A 16,443-nucleotide genomic window follows, 5' to 3' on the forward strand; every position below is an offset into this window, starting at 1 on the left:
GATGTTGAGCTGGTAGGCATCAGGAGGAAGAGGCGCAAGAGGGTCCCAGCAGCTGCAGGTACCTCAGGAAGCCTGAGTTCTGCAATGTGATCCCACTAGCTATGAGAGCCATTATCTACAGCACTAGGTGCCTACATCGCCAGCTCCACCTTAAGCTTCACGAGTTAAAAGGTGCTGGGACAAGTCTGAGACTATTTCTTCCAGGGCAGTGAGGATTTGACACAGTGCAGCTTTAACTGGATAAGCAACTATACTCCTGACAGCTGACAGTCAACACTGTCCACATCCACAAGCCCACCTCAAACCAGGCTCTTACCTTTGGTGCTCCTGGCTGCATCTGCCAAAGCAAGCAGTTCTGGGTGGGCCACTTTCAGATACAGGGTACAGCTCTTCAATCTTCATGTTGGTTTAAGAAAACCCAAGTAGCCACCGCTTGCAGCCAGGCAGGACTTTCAGTGGAAGACACCAATCCACCCACAAAACCTTTGACCTAAAAACGTGTCCTGCCTACAAGATGTGCAGGGATGAAGATGGAGGAGACTGAGGGGGGACAGCCAACCAATGACTGGCCCAACCTGACTGAGAGCCAACCCCAGACACTGTTAATGATACTCTTGCTATGCTTGCAGACAGGAGCCTGAGATAACTTGAGAAGCTTCATCCACCATCAATGGAAACAGATGCAGAGACCAATAGCCAAATGTCAGGTGCAGCTGGGGTAGTCTTAAGCAAAAGTAGGGGCGTGGGCTGAGGGAGCTGAAGGGGTCAACCCAAGACCTAGTTAGTAAACTAACGGGGCCATAGGGACCCAGAGACTGAACCACCAAAGAGCATTCATGGGCTGGACCTAGACCCCCTATACATATGTAACTGCAGCTTGATCTTCATGTGGGTCCTCTAACAATTGGGGTCAGGGTGGGGATTAACACTTGCCTGCCTCTGGATCCCTAGCCCCCTAGTTGGGCTGTCTTGTCAGGCTACAGTGGGGGAGGGTGTGCTTAGTCCTGCTGTGACTTTAAGTGCCAGGGAGGGTTGGTACCCCCAGGGTGGGGGTGAGGTGGCTACTCCTTCTGAGGTAAGGGGGTATGAATAGGACTGGAAGTGAGTGTTTCCACCAGGAAGTAAAGTGATTAAAAAGAACAAACAAAAAACCCGAGGCTAGAGATAACTAAGTGGTTAAGATCACTGATTGCTCCTCCAGAGGTCCTGAGTTCTATTCCCAGTAACCACATGGTGGATCACAACCATCTGTAATGGGATCTGATGCCCTCTTCTGGTGTCTGAAGACAGCTACAGTGTACATAAAATCTTAAAAAAACAAAACAAACCCAAAGTCCACAGAAAAGCTGTTTTTCAAGTACCAGACCCAGCTTCTCCATGGTGACTCTGCTTCAACCAGCTATAAATGCTGGGTAATAAATGACTGGTAAGGAGCCATCTACTCAAGCACGCTTTTCTATACAGGGCAGAACTTCCCTCTACTTGAAAAAACTGGAGAGAACTCTGTTATGTGGCAGACCAAACTTTGAATCTTAAAAAACTGTTATCCACTGCTCCTACAGCAAATACTAGAGATGACTCAGAAAACTGAGGCAAAGCAGAAATGATATATATTTAACTTCTTCCAATAATAAATAATGTAAATCTCTGCACTCTAGTTAAACACATGTAAGCAGCTCCCACATTTAACTGTTACATAAGTCAGAAAGTTGTAAGGTTCTACATTCTATACAAGGTTTACACACATTGTATTAACTCAAGACATCTAAATGAGGTTTCATCCCAGTCAGGGAGAGGGTCTTCGCCTGGTTGTAGCATAGCATATACATCAAATTGAATGTGGAAATCAGTCTGCTCTAGCTGGTCTGCACAGTATGCATTCCTTTCACCTTCCCCATTGTGGCTAAGTGACTACCAACTTCTTTGGAGGGAGACTCAAAGTAGAGGTATCCACCTTACCTCTGGACCAGCAGAGCACACAGAAGGGCTTACTGTAAATACATCAGAGTAAAACACAGTTCTGCAGGGATTACATACCTAAGATAAAAGTTTCAGCCAACACTTTCACATCAGAGAAGCCTGCCCTACTCTTTAGTGGTAGTACTCATCGCATTCCCTGTCCTGATCAACCTACATAAACTGTCTGGGAGGAAAAAAAAAAACCCAGCTGCTGTAACACTGTTGAGACAGGACCTTCAGTCCTTAAACTTGCTCTGTAGACTAGGTTGAGACCTTCCTGAGAGCACTCAATGAAGGGGTCACCATTTGAAAAGAAAAGGACATCTTAAAAAACCAACATTAGACATAGAAAAAAAAAAAAAAAGAAATGGAGCACTCACATCGAAGTTCTAAGTTCTCAAAGCCTAGGTTACAGATTGTCAACTGCAATCCTTAAACACCTGACATGTACATACTTAAGTCTTCAGTTCACACAAGCCACCTTAGACTAAACGCAGGTAGGGTAGGTATCCTAGATGAATCACAGGACAATTCAAATGTTTGTTATGCACAAGGAGTAGTAACTGAACAGACTTCAGATAATAAGCAAAAGCATTTTAAATTATAATATGGCACAAACTCCCTCCAAGTTAGTGGCTTTAATATGCTTATAAACAAGGGATGATTCACTTGTTTAGATTATTTGAAATACAACTTTATTCTGATTCTAAACGAAAAGAATGGGAATGACAGTAACAAACAAGATTTCACCACTGAGTATTGTGATGTGACTGCAGCAGTCTTATCTTTGAAATTCAGGAAGGAAACAACTGTTCCAAACAGCTAAATATGCAAGTCCAAAAAAAATGAAGGTATGTTTAACTGCCACATTCACTCAAAGCCCATTCATCTTTCCTTCAGCATCTTCAGTACACGATCTGCTTAGCTAAATAAGGTGGCACACGCGCTGCACCGCTGACATCACAGGACAGTTGCCTATAAAACTAGACTTCTGACGCGGGGCTTCAGCTTCACTTTCTCACAGGTCATCATCCTCATCCGGGAGAGCAGTTGTTTGAGCAACCTAGAGCAAAAAACCAAAAAAGATCAGAACCACTACAACCAGGCTTAGTAAAGAAACACCAGGGCTGGAAGATAATCAGCAGTTAAGTGCACTTTCAGCTCTTCCAATGACCAGGGTTTGATTTCTAGCACCCCACATGGCTAGGCAGTGCCAATGCCAACTTCTGCAGAAACTAGGCCAAGTGCAGACACACACAAAAACAAAACAATCTAAGAAAAAACTTGAAAGAATAACAACAAAAACAAATACCTCTAAATCATGCTCGTACTGTGCAGCCAAAGCTGGGTCCATGACCACCTCAGGTGGAGCAAGAGCAGGCATGGCAACAAACTCCAAGTTAGGATCTCCAATGAGCTTTCTGGCAAGCCAGAGGAAAGGCTTTTCAAAGTTGTAGTTACTTTTGGCAGAAATGTCATAGTACTGTTTTAAAACAAAAAGGAATGTATGCTTAAAATTCTATTCATAATCTCCATTCCAAAGACATAACCCACATTAAAACACACTGATCAATTTTTAATACATAACACACATGGGTAACTTACATACAATTTTCTCTAGGAATGATTCAATAAATTAGGAACATACCTGAAGGTTCTTCTTTCGGTGGAAGACAATAGATTTTGCCTTCACTTTCCTGTCTTTAATATCCACTTTGTTGCCACACAATACAATGGGGATGTTCTCACACACTCGTACCAGATCTCTATGCCAGTTAGGTACGTTCTTGTAAGTAACTCTTGATGTTACGTCAAACATTATAATGGCACACTGGGCTGAAAAAACATTCAAGGCATTGGAATGTCTTAGTCTACTGCAAGATTCAGTCATCATCTTGGACCTGACTCTGGATCACCCATCAACCCACTCCAAAGACCTCCCCCCAATACTAAAAAGTTAGGCTGTAAAACATGGCACCCATTCTGATTCCTCTTCAAATGAAAACTTGAAAAGTTAAGACCAATTTATCAACTCCCTCCTAGCCAAGACACTAAATCACCACCACTGGCCCATCACAGTTCATCAACGGTATAACACCAGCCTCCTAAAACCTATCTCCTTTATACTAAGTAGGACCTATCAACACTCTGCCTCCTAGAAACACATTAAGTGGCTAAGGAATGTTATCCCTTTAAGAAAATCTGAGTTCAGGTCTCTACCCTGGTGAGGACACAGTTAAATAGGGAGCACATGGACAGTCCAATTTTCTGGTTAAAAAGTTAACTCAGGGGATAAACACCCTTGTGTCTTCACGTGGTAAGAAGCCGAAGACCTTCCAATCATTTTTTCATCATGTTAAGATCACAAATATATTAGTTCGACTTTAACCCCCAATGGGTCTTTTCTCCTTAAGCTTTTTTGAATCACTTCCAAGGAGAAAAGTAAAAGTACAATTTACATGACAGGGCAGCTCTCACGTGTCAGAGAGGGCCTGGCTCCAGGTGTGGGCTGGAGGTTTAGTATCTGGGCCAAATGTTCACTATTTATTTTAGTGATGGGAATATTCATGGACAGCCACTGCCTGTATCCCTGAATTTAAGTTTTGAAAACAAAAAAGTGACTCGCCAGCTTCCCAGTAAGATTAGTTGGCCACTAAGTTGTAAAGCCAGTTTGCCCCAAATCAATGCCTAGCATGACACAGCATGTGATCGGACGACACCAGATGACTCTTATTTAAAAAAAAAAAGAAAGAAAAAAAAGAAAGAAAAGAACAATCTCATTATCCACTGGATTGAGGTCGCCTCCCTAGATTCGCCTGTCTCTCATCTCTCTCCCCTCCTTAGTCACCAGGCAACGGCTGGATCTCCAGCTCACACCCCAAGCACATGTCCGTCGTCTAGGCCCACTTCCGCAGCAGCCCCCCTCACCTTGGATGTAGTAGCCATCGCGCAGGCCCCCGAACTTCTCCTGGCCGGCTGTGTCCCACACGTTGAACTTGATGGGTCCTCTGTTGGTATGGAAGACGAGCGGATGCACCTCCACGCCCAGGGTGGCTGCGGGAACAGGACGGCAGGGTCAACCATGCGCTGCCCGCGTCTTCCCCGCGCCCGCAGCCGCGCAGCTCCCGCCGCACCTACCTACATACTTCTTCTCAAACTCGCCCGTCAAGTGGCGCTTTACGAACGTCGTCTTCCCGGTGCCGCCATCGCCCACCAGGACGAGCTAAAGAGAAGGCGGCAGAGTGAGCCGCCCGGGTTCCCTCCCGCCACGCCGTCCTCCCGACCTCCCCTCTCGCCCAATAGGCCGGCCCGTCCGCACACACACCTTGAACTGGACCTGCGGCTCTCCCTGGGCGGCCATCGCGGCGATCCTGCGGGAGAGAGCGGCTGCGGCACGTGCGCCCCACAAAGGCCGCGGCCGGGAAGAGCGCGCGGGAAGGCGGGGACGCGGCGTGAGACGGTGGGGGAAGGGAAGCTGGCTGAGAAGCCCAAGGCTCTGCCCGTCCGCTCGCCTCCCCGCCGCTACCCTGTGACTACCCGAAGGATACCCAAACCCTCCTGTCGTCGCCCTCGCCCGGCCCGGCCCTCCTGGCCCCGCCGCTACCTTCCAGAAGAGTCTCCGCGCCTGTCCGACTGAAGCTGGAAAGATGGCGGAAGCGCGATTCAAATGCCGGAGACGCAGCGGACGCCGGCGCGCGGAGTGGGAGGAACCTAGAGGGGGCGGAGCAACGGCGCCGCGCCCAACCACGCGGCGCGCGCGCACGCGCACGTCCGCTTGAGCCGTCCGACTCTGCCGGTCCGACTGAGCGCCAAGGGCGGGAGAGGTGCGGCGGGTCACGTGGGCCAGACTCGCGGGAACGCGCACGCACGCCGAACTGGAGGTCCGCGTGAGCCGGCTCCGAGCGCGGGCTCCCACGCGCATGCGCTCACTGCGGGAGGCCCCGCGTCACGCGGGCGGCGGCCTAGCCTGGGCCTCGTGGGCGGGAAAGGCGGGTGCTGCTTCTCTGTCGCTTGCTGCTGCTTAGCGGGCACCGCCCGACCTTCGTCCCCAAGGCCTGCGTCCACAGACACCCGGGATTTTATGGGCGGCTGATCGCTAAGGCGCCCGGCCGCTGTCTGCAGAATGAATGGAGTGAATGAATGAGAGTGCGCGTGCCCGAGGCCCGGCTTGCGTCAGCCATGCGTGCCAGGCATGGACACGGCCTGGCCTTCATGCGTGGGGTTCTGTGGGTCCTGGCTGTGGATTGGACCGGATGCAGTTAGTCCAGGCCTTCTGCACCCCAGGGTCCTTCTCTGTTGCATAGTCCGAACGCAGCAATTGACCAAGGGAGGAATCCTCACAGGCCTGAAGAAATAACAGATTGGGAATGCTTGGAGCCAAGTTCCGATCCCCAAAGCACCAGCAAATACAGATGCTGCTGGGAAAACGAAAAATGTATCTCTGATGACCGAAGTTTGGGGCCCTCCTGTTACTTTGTACTATACAATCTAAGGCCTTAGGAGGATGGCAGGTTCCAAGGCTAGCTTGGGCAACATAGGTAGTTAGATGGTGTGGATGATGGGAAAGTGGTTGTGTGTGCTACAAAAACTATTACATAAGATTTACATAGTATGTTTAATGGAATGTCAGTTACATCTTTATAAAAATACAAAATTACTATATTTTGGAGTATATGTAACAAGTCAGCCAGAAGGGGCTATGCCATGAGCTGTGTTCAGTAGAGGATAGAAAGGGATCAAACAGAGTTTAGAAGAAAACCGACAACCCGCCTAGTTGCAGTTCGGTAGGTTGTTGATTAAAAAGCAGCAGCGCCCTGTGCTGGGTGGTGAGATCACCAGTGAGACCCGCCCCCAATTTCCCCTGGAGAATTTACCACGAAGTTACCTGCCCTGGAATCCAGCCTGCAGAATAGCATCAGGTGGCCTGGTTTGTGTTACTAACTGGCCCAAGTTAGAACTTACGAAGAGCCTCATCCTAGGAAGCAGAGAGAAATACACTTAAACCGGCAGAGGCGCTGCTTTCCCTGCGCGGTCCAGTCTCCTGGCTTCTCACTGCTGGCTGGTTTATGGCATTGTCTTTGCCGTCCAACATGAACTGCAAACCTATTCTTAACCTGAACTTTAAAACTTGGCAGCTGCTTAACATGTATAAGACCTGGGGTGAGGGTGGGGGTCGGGAGGCAGCTATCAACAGGTTAATTTGTACAACCTAGGGAAAAAGTTGCGTTTGTAGAAGGGATTGTAGCTCGGGATTTAGGGTTGCCCAGCACACAAACCTCTGGGTGTGTCTCTTGTACTCACAGGTTTAACTGAACCTAGGCTGTACCCTAGACTGAATACAAAGGAGAAAGTGAGTTGAGCAACAGCATCCATCTCTTTGCTTCCTGGCTATGGATACAGTGTAACAGCCACCTCACACTCCTGCCTTCATGCCTTCTATCTTCCACAGATATAATAGATTGTGCCACTGGAACTGTGAGCCAAAAATAAACTAGCCAAATATCGCTTGTTATCAAGTATTTTGTCATAGCAATGAACAAAATAGCTAACTGTATTTTCTTCTAAGTCCCCAAATCTTTAGTATAACTTGAATTTGAGATATCCCCTGTCAGCTCATGTGTTGGACATCTCATTCTCTGCCAGTGGTGCTGTTTCAGACTTGTGACCTAGTGTGTGGCTGGGGGAAAGGGGGGGGGGTCAGGCTTTAAGCATATATCCTGTAGTATTTAGTCAGTCACAGTGTGAAGTTTCAAACTCCCACCATCATGGAGGGAGACCCAACACCATGACATCCTGCCGTGATGAACTGCATCCCCTGTGAATCAAGGTAAGTCCTTCCTCCACATTTGATTCTTCCAGTATTTTTGGTCACAATGACAAGAGGAGTTTCTTGCTTCTTCATATGTCTATTGGCATAAGGAATACATGTATGTTTGGGTTGCTTAATATATGTGATCAACTTAGCTGGATGTAAAATTAAGGGACATTCCTCTGCATAGGTCATCAGGGCATTTCCAGGAAGCCATGAGGTAGGGAGACCCTCCCTTAGGGTAGGCAACATCCTCCCTAAGTGGCCCAGATACAGAGGTTCTAGGAAAAAGCAATCCTGCTCCCCCTTCCTTCTTGATGCTGAGTATGTTTATATTGTTGCTATAGCTATATTCAGCTGACATCAAACTCAGCATCTTCAGCTTCCACCATGGACCATTGGGATTCATAAGGCATTCGGCCTTATGGACTGAGAAGCTCCTGGTTTCTCAGGTTCTCCAGCATGTAGGTAGCCATTGTTGGATGGCCTAACCCATATCCTGTAATCCATTTGAAAACATATACCCACATTCTGTTGGTTCTGTTCCTCTAGAGAACCTTCACTAATAGATCATTTTAAGCATCTGTCTATTTGCACGTGTGTAAGGAGGTTGAGGACAGCATTGGAATCAGTTCTCTCCTATCATATGGATCTTGAGGATTGAATACAGTGACACACACACACACACACACACACAATACAAACACATACCTGTGTATTTTAAAAATCAGTTTAAGAAAATTTTAAGAGTGAAGACCTGTGTTATGGATGATGCTTCTTCTGAAATGTTTAGAGTGTATAGTACACAATGCTCATGTGTATTTCTTTTTTTAAATGATTTATTTGTATTTCATATGTAAAAGTGTTTTGCCTGGATGTCTGTCTAATGGTGTTGGATCCCCTGGAACTGGAGTTACGTATCAGTTGTGAGCTGTCATTTAGGTGCTGGGAATTGAACCCAGGTCCTCTGGTAAAGCAGCCAGTGCTCTTAATGACTGAATCACCTCTCCAGTCCCAATGTGTGTGTGTGTGTGTGTGTGTGTGTGTGTGTGTGTGTGTGTTTGAACTAAGAGCATTTGACTACACAACTTCTGTATCCTGACCAACACCCGAGTTTAACATTTTTTATTTTGCTTCCTAATCTGCAGAACTCAATCTCCTTTGTAACACTAATACCATGTATCTAGTCTGAGGCCCATCCCAGAGTTCCCTGTTGCTTTAGTCCTCATGTCCCCTTGTGTCCCTAGACACCTGCAGAGTATTTGATGGACCACTCATTCTGCAGGCCATCCCCACTGTTGCTGAATCTAGAGTGTCTCCCATAGGCCACGTGTTAAAGGCTTCCCCTTATCCTGGCAATAATGAGATGTGGTAGAGACATTAAGACACCATGTTGCCTAGAGAGGGGCTTGAGGTTGTTGGAGTTACACAACCCTAGTTGTATAATTTGAATTTGAGATATCCCCTGTTGGTTCCTGTGTTAGACACTCATTCCCCACCACCTTCATTCAGTCTTATGGACTGAGCAGCTCCTGGTCTCTTTCTCTCTCTGGTCATTAGCTAAGTTTTGTGTTTATTTATTTATTTATTTATTTTATTTTCCTATCCTGTGTTTCTGCCATTTTTTAAAAATGATTTGTTATCTGCCTACAGGCCCAGAGCAATGGACCAGCCAACCGACCACACGCTGAATCCTTTAGACCTGTGAGTGTCAAAGCTTTCTTACCACAGGGTGATATCTCCAGGCAAAGGTTGGATGGCAGCTGAAAGCTGACAGAGCCTCCATCCGGATGGTGTCCAGCATGTCCTTGAAACTTCTGGGTGTGCAGCTTGAGTAGTGATACCATAGGAGTGATGGTGTGACCACCATCAAAACTCCAAAGGCACAGGACAGCCTTTAAAAACCCCTCGGGCCACTCCACCCCTAATCCAGCCATTCCCTCTCACTCCAGGTGACCTAACTGTGCCTCCCTCTCCTGCCCCATTCCTCCTTCTCCCCATAACTCTTTGAAGGCCCTCACAACCATTCTGAGTCTTATTTCAGCCAAGTTTGCTCCTCTTCCAAGGCCTTTACACTTACTGTCTAAAGGCTGTCTCATTCCCACCCCTTTGCCTGACAGGCTCCTCTCCTTGAATGGCCCAGCCTGAATACCCTGTCCAGCCACAGTCTCACACCCAGGTTTTCCCCATCAAAGCACCTACTCATCGTCCCAAAGCACGTAACTGGAACTATTGTGCAAATTGACTCATAGGTTTGTTGTCTCTGTCTCCTCAATAGAATAAGCGAAGTTGCCTGTTTTTCATATTCAGCATTGTTGACGTGATTTTTTTTAGCCATTTATTGGATTCTTATATCTCTACCTCCCTTCCAATCTTTGTTACACCCTAATGCCTCCCAACCCTCCTAACACTAGGCAGGAGAGAGAGGAGTTAGAGGGGAAAAGGAGCATAGATCTCTTTCAACCAACAAAATAAGACTACTTTCTGGTTAGGAGCATGGAGTTCTTTGGAGTAAATTCATCATTACATAGCAACAACAGAAACCAGGAGCAGCAGGGAAGCAACAGCCACCTCAGACCCTCTCAGGGCTCTCTCATTTATTCTGCTCCAGAGTCCTCAGAATTAAACTATCTGCAGCTGGCAAAAATCACTCCCCTGTTAGTGCACGAGGCACATCATAATCACGTACTGTGAAGCAGCCTTTTATCCCACATGTGGGATTAAAACAAAAACATTCACATAACATAACTGGGTTTCTTAAGAACTCAAAATTCTCACTACACAGCCCTGAATACAATGCACATTCATTCAGGAGTCTTTGAACCTTCAGCTGTACCTTCAGCTCCTTCGGAATGTACACTGAGCACTTAGCAGAGCCGTGATCTAGTAGGAAGCATGGTGATTCAAAGCCAGGAGGGTGCTTCAGTAGTAAGTACTTTGTCAGCATTCATGGGGAACAAACTAAGATGGGGAGATCTAAATGCACACACTGTTGGAACTTCTATAGTTTGTAGAAGGAATCATTATTAAATTATCAAATGCAGGACCAATATTTTCTGTTGGTACAGTCTCTGCCAGATTTGTTTCCTTTGCAAAAGGGTAAACTCTCAGAAATTTTCCATCTTATTCTCCTGGGGATGAATATCAGTAATTTCTCAGATGCTTGGCTTTTTTTTAAAGGGGAGAGTATGGCCCACACAACACATGACTGCTTGGCCTTGTTACAAAACATTTCTCAAAAAGCAAAACAAAGAGATATGTCAGATATCTGTGTACCTAGGCATCCTGGCTTTTCCTGTGATGTAGGCTTGTGCAGAGGAGCATTGTGCCCTGAACTGTATATAACCTGTGTGCTATGTGGCTTCACCTATACTGGATCCCAGCCCACTTTAAATCTGAGCTAGTCCCTGATATTGTCTCTGATATCCTCTTTACTTTTTTGAGTGGCTGTTACCTCCAAACTAGTCCTCTCTAGGTCATGCAAATACTAAACTATAAGAGAGGACTCTCTTCAGTGGAGCTGCCTGCAAACTGTGCAGGGAGCTCAAGGGATGGCTGTCTCAAACAAATAAAGCCAGACCAGGAATGAACTAGATATGTAAGTAAACACAGGCAGCTGTCTTCATACAAGATGGTTTCACATCTGGGCTTAGCAAACTGCATGTTGAATGTATGAGGGAACATTTCATTCTTACTGAATGTGTACAGGTCTTCTCTTGTTTCTATTTCCTAAACAATGCAGTTACTATGTAACTATTTTCATACTGTGTACCTTGTGAGAGATTTAGTACATAACCTTAGGGTTTAAGGAACTTGGGATCTGCATGAGTTATTTGCAAATATGACTATATATATATATATATATATATATATATATATATATATATATATATATATATATATATATATATATATATATATATGAGTCCTGACCATCTGCAGAGCTAGGTACCTGCAGGATTGCAAGTGGCTCCTAGAGTAAGTCACCATGGGTAAAAATTGATAGACATCCTAAGGATGCTGACTGCTAAATTGGAAAGGAGAGAGGGGCTGGCTAGGCAGGAGGTGACTCCAAACTATCTCTGAGATAGCAAGGAAGGAACATGACCCCAGAAGGTGATGGGGGCCAGGGTGCCAGGCAGTCCTATGGAGGAAGAGATTCCAGGGAGAGGGGGCATGTATGAAGGCCACTGTGCTGTGCAGCTGAGCTGAGGAGAATCAGAGAGGCTAAGAGACACAAGCTTTTCATTTCTTCGTTTCTTTCTGTGTTTCTGGTGGTAGTGCTGGGGATTACACTCGGGGCCTCATGCAAGCCAATCTGGCTCATGTTTAGGCTTCCTGTGTCTCCAGATGAGCACAACATGTATTGTTTGTTCCCATATTGACCCCACCCCCAAGACCGGATCAAGAGGTCGGGCCTTGGAGAAGCGATGAGGTCCCAGGTAGAGCCTCACAAATAAGGAAATGGGACCATGTCCTTATCAAAGTGTTCCCTGTGAGTGGAGCTACAGATGGTAGAGTGCTTGTCTAGCATTCAGGAAGCCCTGGGTTCCATTCTTAGCACCAGATCAGAAGCTCGAGGTCATCTTTGCCTACGCAGGGAGTTTGAGGCCAGTTTGGATCTGAGACTGTCTCAAAAAAAGAGAAAAAGGTGTCCTAAGCCTGGTGTAGTGATATAATCTCAAAACTTACAGGGCAGAAGCTGGAGGATCGGGGTCAACCTCAGCTACATGGTGAGTCCTTGGTCTTTCTGAGATTATCTCAACAACACAAGAGTCCCCAGGGAGCTCCTTTGCTCTTCCCACCATGCCAGGCCACAGGAGAGGAAAGTGGCTTTCCCAGACTCCAGCTCTGGAGGCCCTTGATCTCAGACGTGTTATCTTTGGAACATGAGAGATGTCAGGCATACTGAGCTGGCTTCCCAGGTTAGGAGTGATGGCAGTTCTTCAGGCTAGAGGGACTTTTAAGAACAGCGTGCTGTTTGCCCACATTCTTAGTTTCTGGGTACTTTGACTCTGTGTTCCATGTCACTTTAGAAGAATCTAGTCTCAATGAAGGAGAGAAGATACCAGAAGAAAACCTAAAACTGTTTTAGAACTTCTTAACAGGTTGAGACAGGCCTGGGATGCTCATAGGTAGATATGTAAGGATGCAGTGTGTGTGTGTGTGTGTGTGTGTGTGTGTGTGTGTGTGTGAATATATAGCATCCAATTAGATGTTCTTTCTAGCATATGCTCAAGTGTGTATTTATCTGAAACACTGGCTTTTTTAGTTTCAAGATGTGTGACACATTTTCAATGCTTGATTTTAAAAGTGGACTCTTAATAAGCTATGTCAACAGCCAATATTCGCAGCCTAACTGTGCTATTTATAAGATAATTACAAGGTATCATAGGCTTAACAAAATACCACAAACTGGGCCCCTTAACAGGACAGAAATGGATCCCTACCCCACCCTAGGCGACACAGTTGCTAGGCAAATGCTCCTACTGAGCCACATCCTTCAGCCAGCCATCTTGTTACACTTCACTTGGAGACAAACAGCTCATTTCATTTCTCAGACTGTTAGTAAATCCACTCTGCAGTCCAGGTTGGACTTGAACTCCTGCCTTGTCTTCTTAGATCTTGGAGTAACATGCCTATACCACCAAGCTCTGCCAGAGATGTATTTGAAAGTCTGAAACCCAGGAATGGACAGGCTATGTTGTCTCAGAAGGCTCCTGGGGGATAGGGGTGGGGGGGCTGGAGAAATGGCTTAGAGGTTAAGAGCACTGGCTGCTCTTCCATAGGTCCTGAGTTCAATTCCCACCAACCACATGGTGGCTCACAACCATCTTCTGATGTGTCTGAAGACAGTGACAGTGTACTCACATATGTAAAATAAATACATCTTAGAAAAATGAGGAGGAGGTGGCAGTGGTAGCAGCTCCTGTATAGTATGTCCCAAGCTGCCCCCTCTGAGCTTTTGACTTGCTAGCATCTGTGGCCACCCCTTGGTGTGTAGCCACCTGGCTGCAATGACACAGTCACTTCATCCCAGTCATATCATCCATCCCTCTACACGTCAGTCTCTCACTCTCCTCTCCTGGGGACACTATCTCTGAAGAAGAGCCCCGAGTCATGACTTCATCTCACGGTAAGCTGAACTGCAAATGGTTCTTCTCAAAGGTCCCATTCATAGGGAGAGGGGGTTACAATCCAACAGCTCTGTCTGTGGATACAACACAACCCTTATAAGGCAGATTTCCTACACTCCTCACCCAAGCCTGTAAGCCCAGAAGGATCACAAATTCAAGGCCAGTGTGGGCTACAGAGAGAATTCAAGGCCAGCCCAAGCAACTGATGAGACCCTAAAAACTGAAAACTGTAAAAAGAGCTAGAGGTACAGCTCAGTGGTGAAGTGTTCACCCAGCATGCACAGGGGCCTGGGTTTAAGTCCCAGCACTAGGGGAAAAGAAAACAGTAATTTACAATATGCTTGGGTAGCTTGGTTCAGATGTGGAACCCAACTTTAAGGCCACTTAGTGGTTATTCCATTCTCTTGGTCCCTACAGTGTCTCCATGCTACCTGGATGGATACTCTAGCATGTCTTCCCATGGGAACAATATAGAAATAGATTGTTGTTGTTGAAACAGGGTCTTGGCCTTGTAGCTTGTGCTGGCTCAAACTTGTATCAATCCTTCTGCTTCAGCCTCCAGATCTGATGACTACAGGTATGAGCCACTCAGAATAGAAATGTAACCTGAAACATGCTTTTGTTCCCAGACATAGTGTCATACACCTCTGATCCCAGAATTTAGGAGGCCAATATAGGAGGATCAGAAGTTCACATCATCCTCAGTTACACAAGGGGTTTGAGGCCAGCCTGGGCTCCAGGAAACTTTGTCTCAAAAGAAACAAACCAAACCAAAATAAAAGAAACAAACCAAAAGACTGCCCCCACAACCTAAACACATGTATCTTTAGAGTTAAAATGTTTTTATAAATTAAAAACATACTAGGCTTGGGTGGGGTGGCACACACATTTAACCACAGCACTCAGAAGACATAGGCAGGCAGATCTCTGAGTTCAAGGCCAGCCTGATCTACAGAGCTAGTAGTTCTAGGACATCAAAACCCCTGTCTCAAAAAAACAAACAAAAAACCCCCAAAACAAATTTAAAACTAAAATAAAAACAACAAAAAAACACCACCAACAAATCAGAAAACAAAAAACAAAGAAAAAGTTTTCATCATCTTCCTCCATCTTTCCTTCCTTCATTTTTTTCTTCTCAGATCTGCCTTGCTGCCTGAAGCATTAATCTTAGACAGAGACCAACTGGGTTCATATTTGGGGAGCACCAACTTAAGGATAGGTTCCCACAACTTTGTGGCACATTACTGATAAGTGTACCTCATCCCTAGAGACTTGGCTCACATGCTAAGAATGAAAGCCACTGGCCGGTGAGATGGCTCAGCAGTTAGAAGTATGTCCCCACCAAGCCTAGGCTGAGATCTGTCTCAGGAACCCACATGGTAGAAGAGAACCAAATCCTGAAAGTTATTTTCTCAACCTCTACGTGTGTGCTACTCCTAAGTAAAGGTTTAAAAAAGAAAGGAAGGGAGAAAGAAAGAAGAAGCAAGGAAGCAAATGGGATGGGGTAACTTTCACTCACAGTTTGAATTACAGTCAGTCTGTCATGGTAGGGAAGTTATGTCAGCAGGAGCATGAGGCAGCTGGTCACATGGCATCCACAGTCAGGAAGTAGAGAGAGACGGATGCTGGTGCTCAGCTCACTGTGTCCTTTTTTCATGCCAGAACATAGGATGAAAGCCCAGTTAAGGGTTTTTCTTGTCAGTTTCCCTAATCTAGATAATCCCTCACAAAGGAGCCCAGAGGATTTTCTCCTAGGCGATTCTATACCTTGTAAAGTTGACTATCAATTTTTACCATCACTGGGATATTGGCTCTCCAGAAGGGAGGGACACAGGAAACTCTGGTATTCCCCACACTCTACCCCTATGCACACCTCTTTGCTGGTTAGTGTTAGGTGTGTTAATCTGTCTCCTTTCCAGTGTTGTGGTTTGACTGTGAAATCTTTTCCACAAACTCCTGTGTTGGAATACTTGTTTCTTAGCTGGTGGCATGCTTTTGGGAGATTGTGGAACTTTTAGGAAGGGTGGTCTCACTTTAGAAAGTGAATGGCTAGTGATCTACCCTTGAAGGCTATAGCCTGGACCATTCTTGTCATGTCTGTTTTTGCCCTCTGTCCCTCCAAATTGTGAAGGGTTAAGGTTAGTGCCCCCCTCCCGAGTCCCCCCACCACCAACATCGGCAGCCATAATTTTCCTGACATAATGAACTTTATAGCCCTTGAGACCATAAGCCAAGATAAATTCTTCCTCCCTTAGCTTTTGATGGGTACACTGCCACAGTGACCAGAAAAGCAACTGTTTTGCCTAGTTTTCCCACCAGAACTGCATTCAGGGTGGGACCTGCAGGTTTTCTTTGAGAACCCAGGTGTGGAGCTCTCAGGGTTAGGAGAGGTGATCTGTGAGCCTGCCTTATTCTAATTTTTTTGCTGTCAATGTGTGCTCTGATGGTGAATTTAGAATTTTGCTTTTTTGCTGTTGGGCATTAAATCTAGGGCACGGTAGGTAAAGGCTAACCACTGACCTATAGCCCCAGCTCTTG

The 16,443-nt window shown here is 46.1% G+C and overlaps 1 protein-coding gene across 2 annotated transcripts; it reads right to left on the reverse strand.

Moving 5' to 3' along the window:
• Positions 1–1,634: 1,634 nt before the first annotated feature.
• Positions 1,635–5,658, reverse strand: RAN (RAN, member RAS oncogene family). 2 transcript variants are annotated; one of them, XM_080941375.1, is made up of 7 exons: positions 5,564–5,658; positions 5,285–5,330; positions 5,098–5,182; positions 4,888–5,013; positions 3,608–3,795; positions 3,272–3,442; positions 1,635–3,022 (listed from the first exon to the last, which is right to left on the reverse strand). In XM_080941375.1, the coding sequence occupies exons 2-7, from the start codon at positions 5,318–5,320 to the stop codon at positions 2,978–2,980; spliced, it is 651 nt and encodes a 216-aa protein (XP_080797501.1). In that variant the 5' UTR covers positions 5,321–5,330; positions 5,564–5,658; the 3' UTR covers positions 1,635–2,977. The 2 variants fall into 2 exon arrangements, with proteins under 2 accessions (XP_080797501.1, XP_080797502.1); XM_080941376.1 differs by having other exon boundaries at positions 5,285–5,346; positions 5,564–5,617.
• Between the last annotated feature and the right edge of the window lie 10,785 nt (positions 5,659–16,443).

Source organism: Micromys minutus, assembly GCF_963924665.1.
Source record: "Micromys minutus genome assembly, chromosome: 29".
NCBI lineage: Eukaryota > Metazoa > Chordata > Mammalia > Rodentia > Muridae > Micromys > Micromys minutus.

What these genes read in the sequence shown, in the direction of transcription:
- RAN (XM_080941375.1), bottom strand. Translation starts at nt 5,320, where the DNA reads ATGGCCGCCCAGGGAGAGCCGCAGGTCCAGTTCAAG. An exon ending in ACCGAAAGAAGAACCTTCAG is followed by an intron (nt 3,443 to 3,607) that starts GTATGTTCCTAA and finishes GTTTTAAAACAG; the next exon opens with TACTATGACATTTCTGCCAA. An exon ending in AGTACGAGCATGATTTAGAG is followed by an intron (nt 3,023 to 3,271) that starts GTATTTGTTTTT and finishes TTTTTGCTCTAG; the next exon opens with GTTGCTCAAACAACTGCTCT.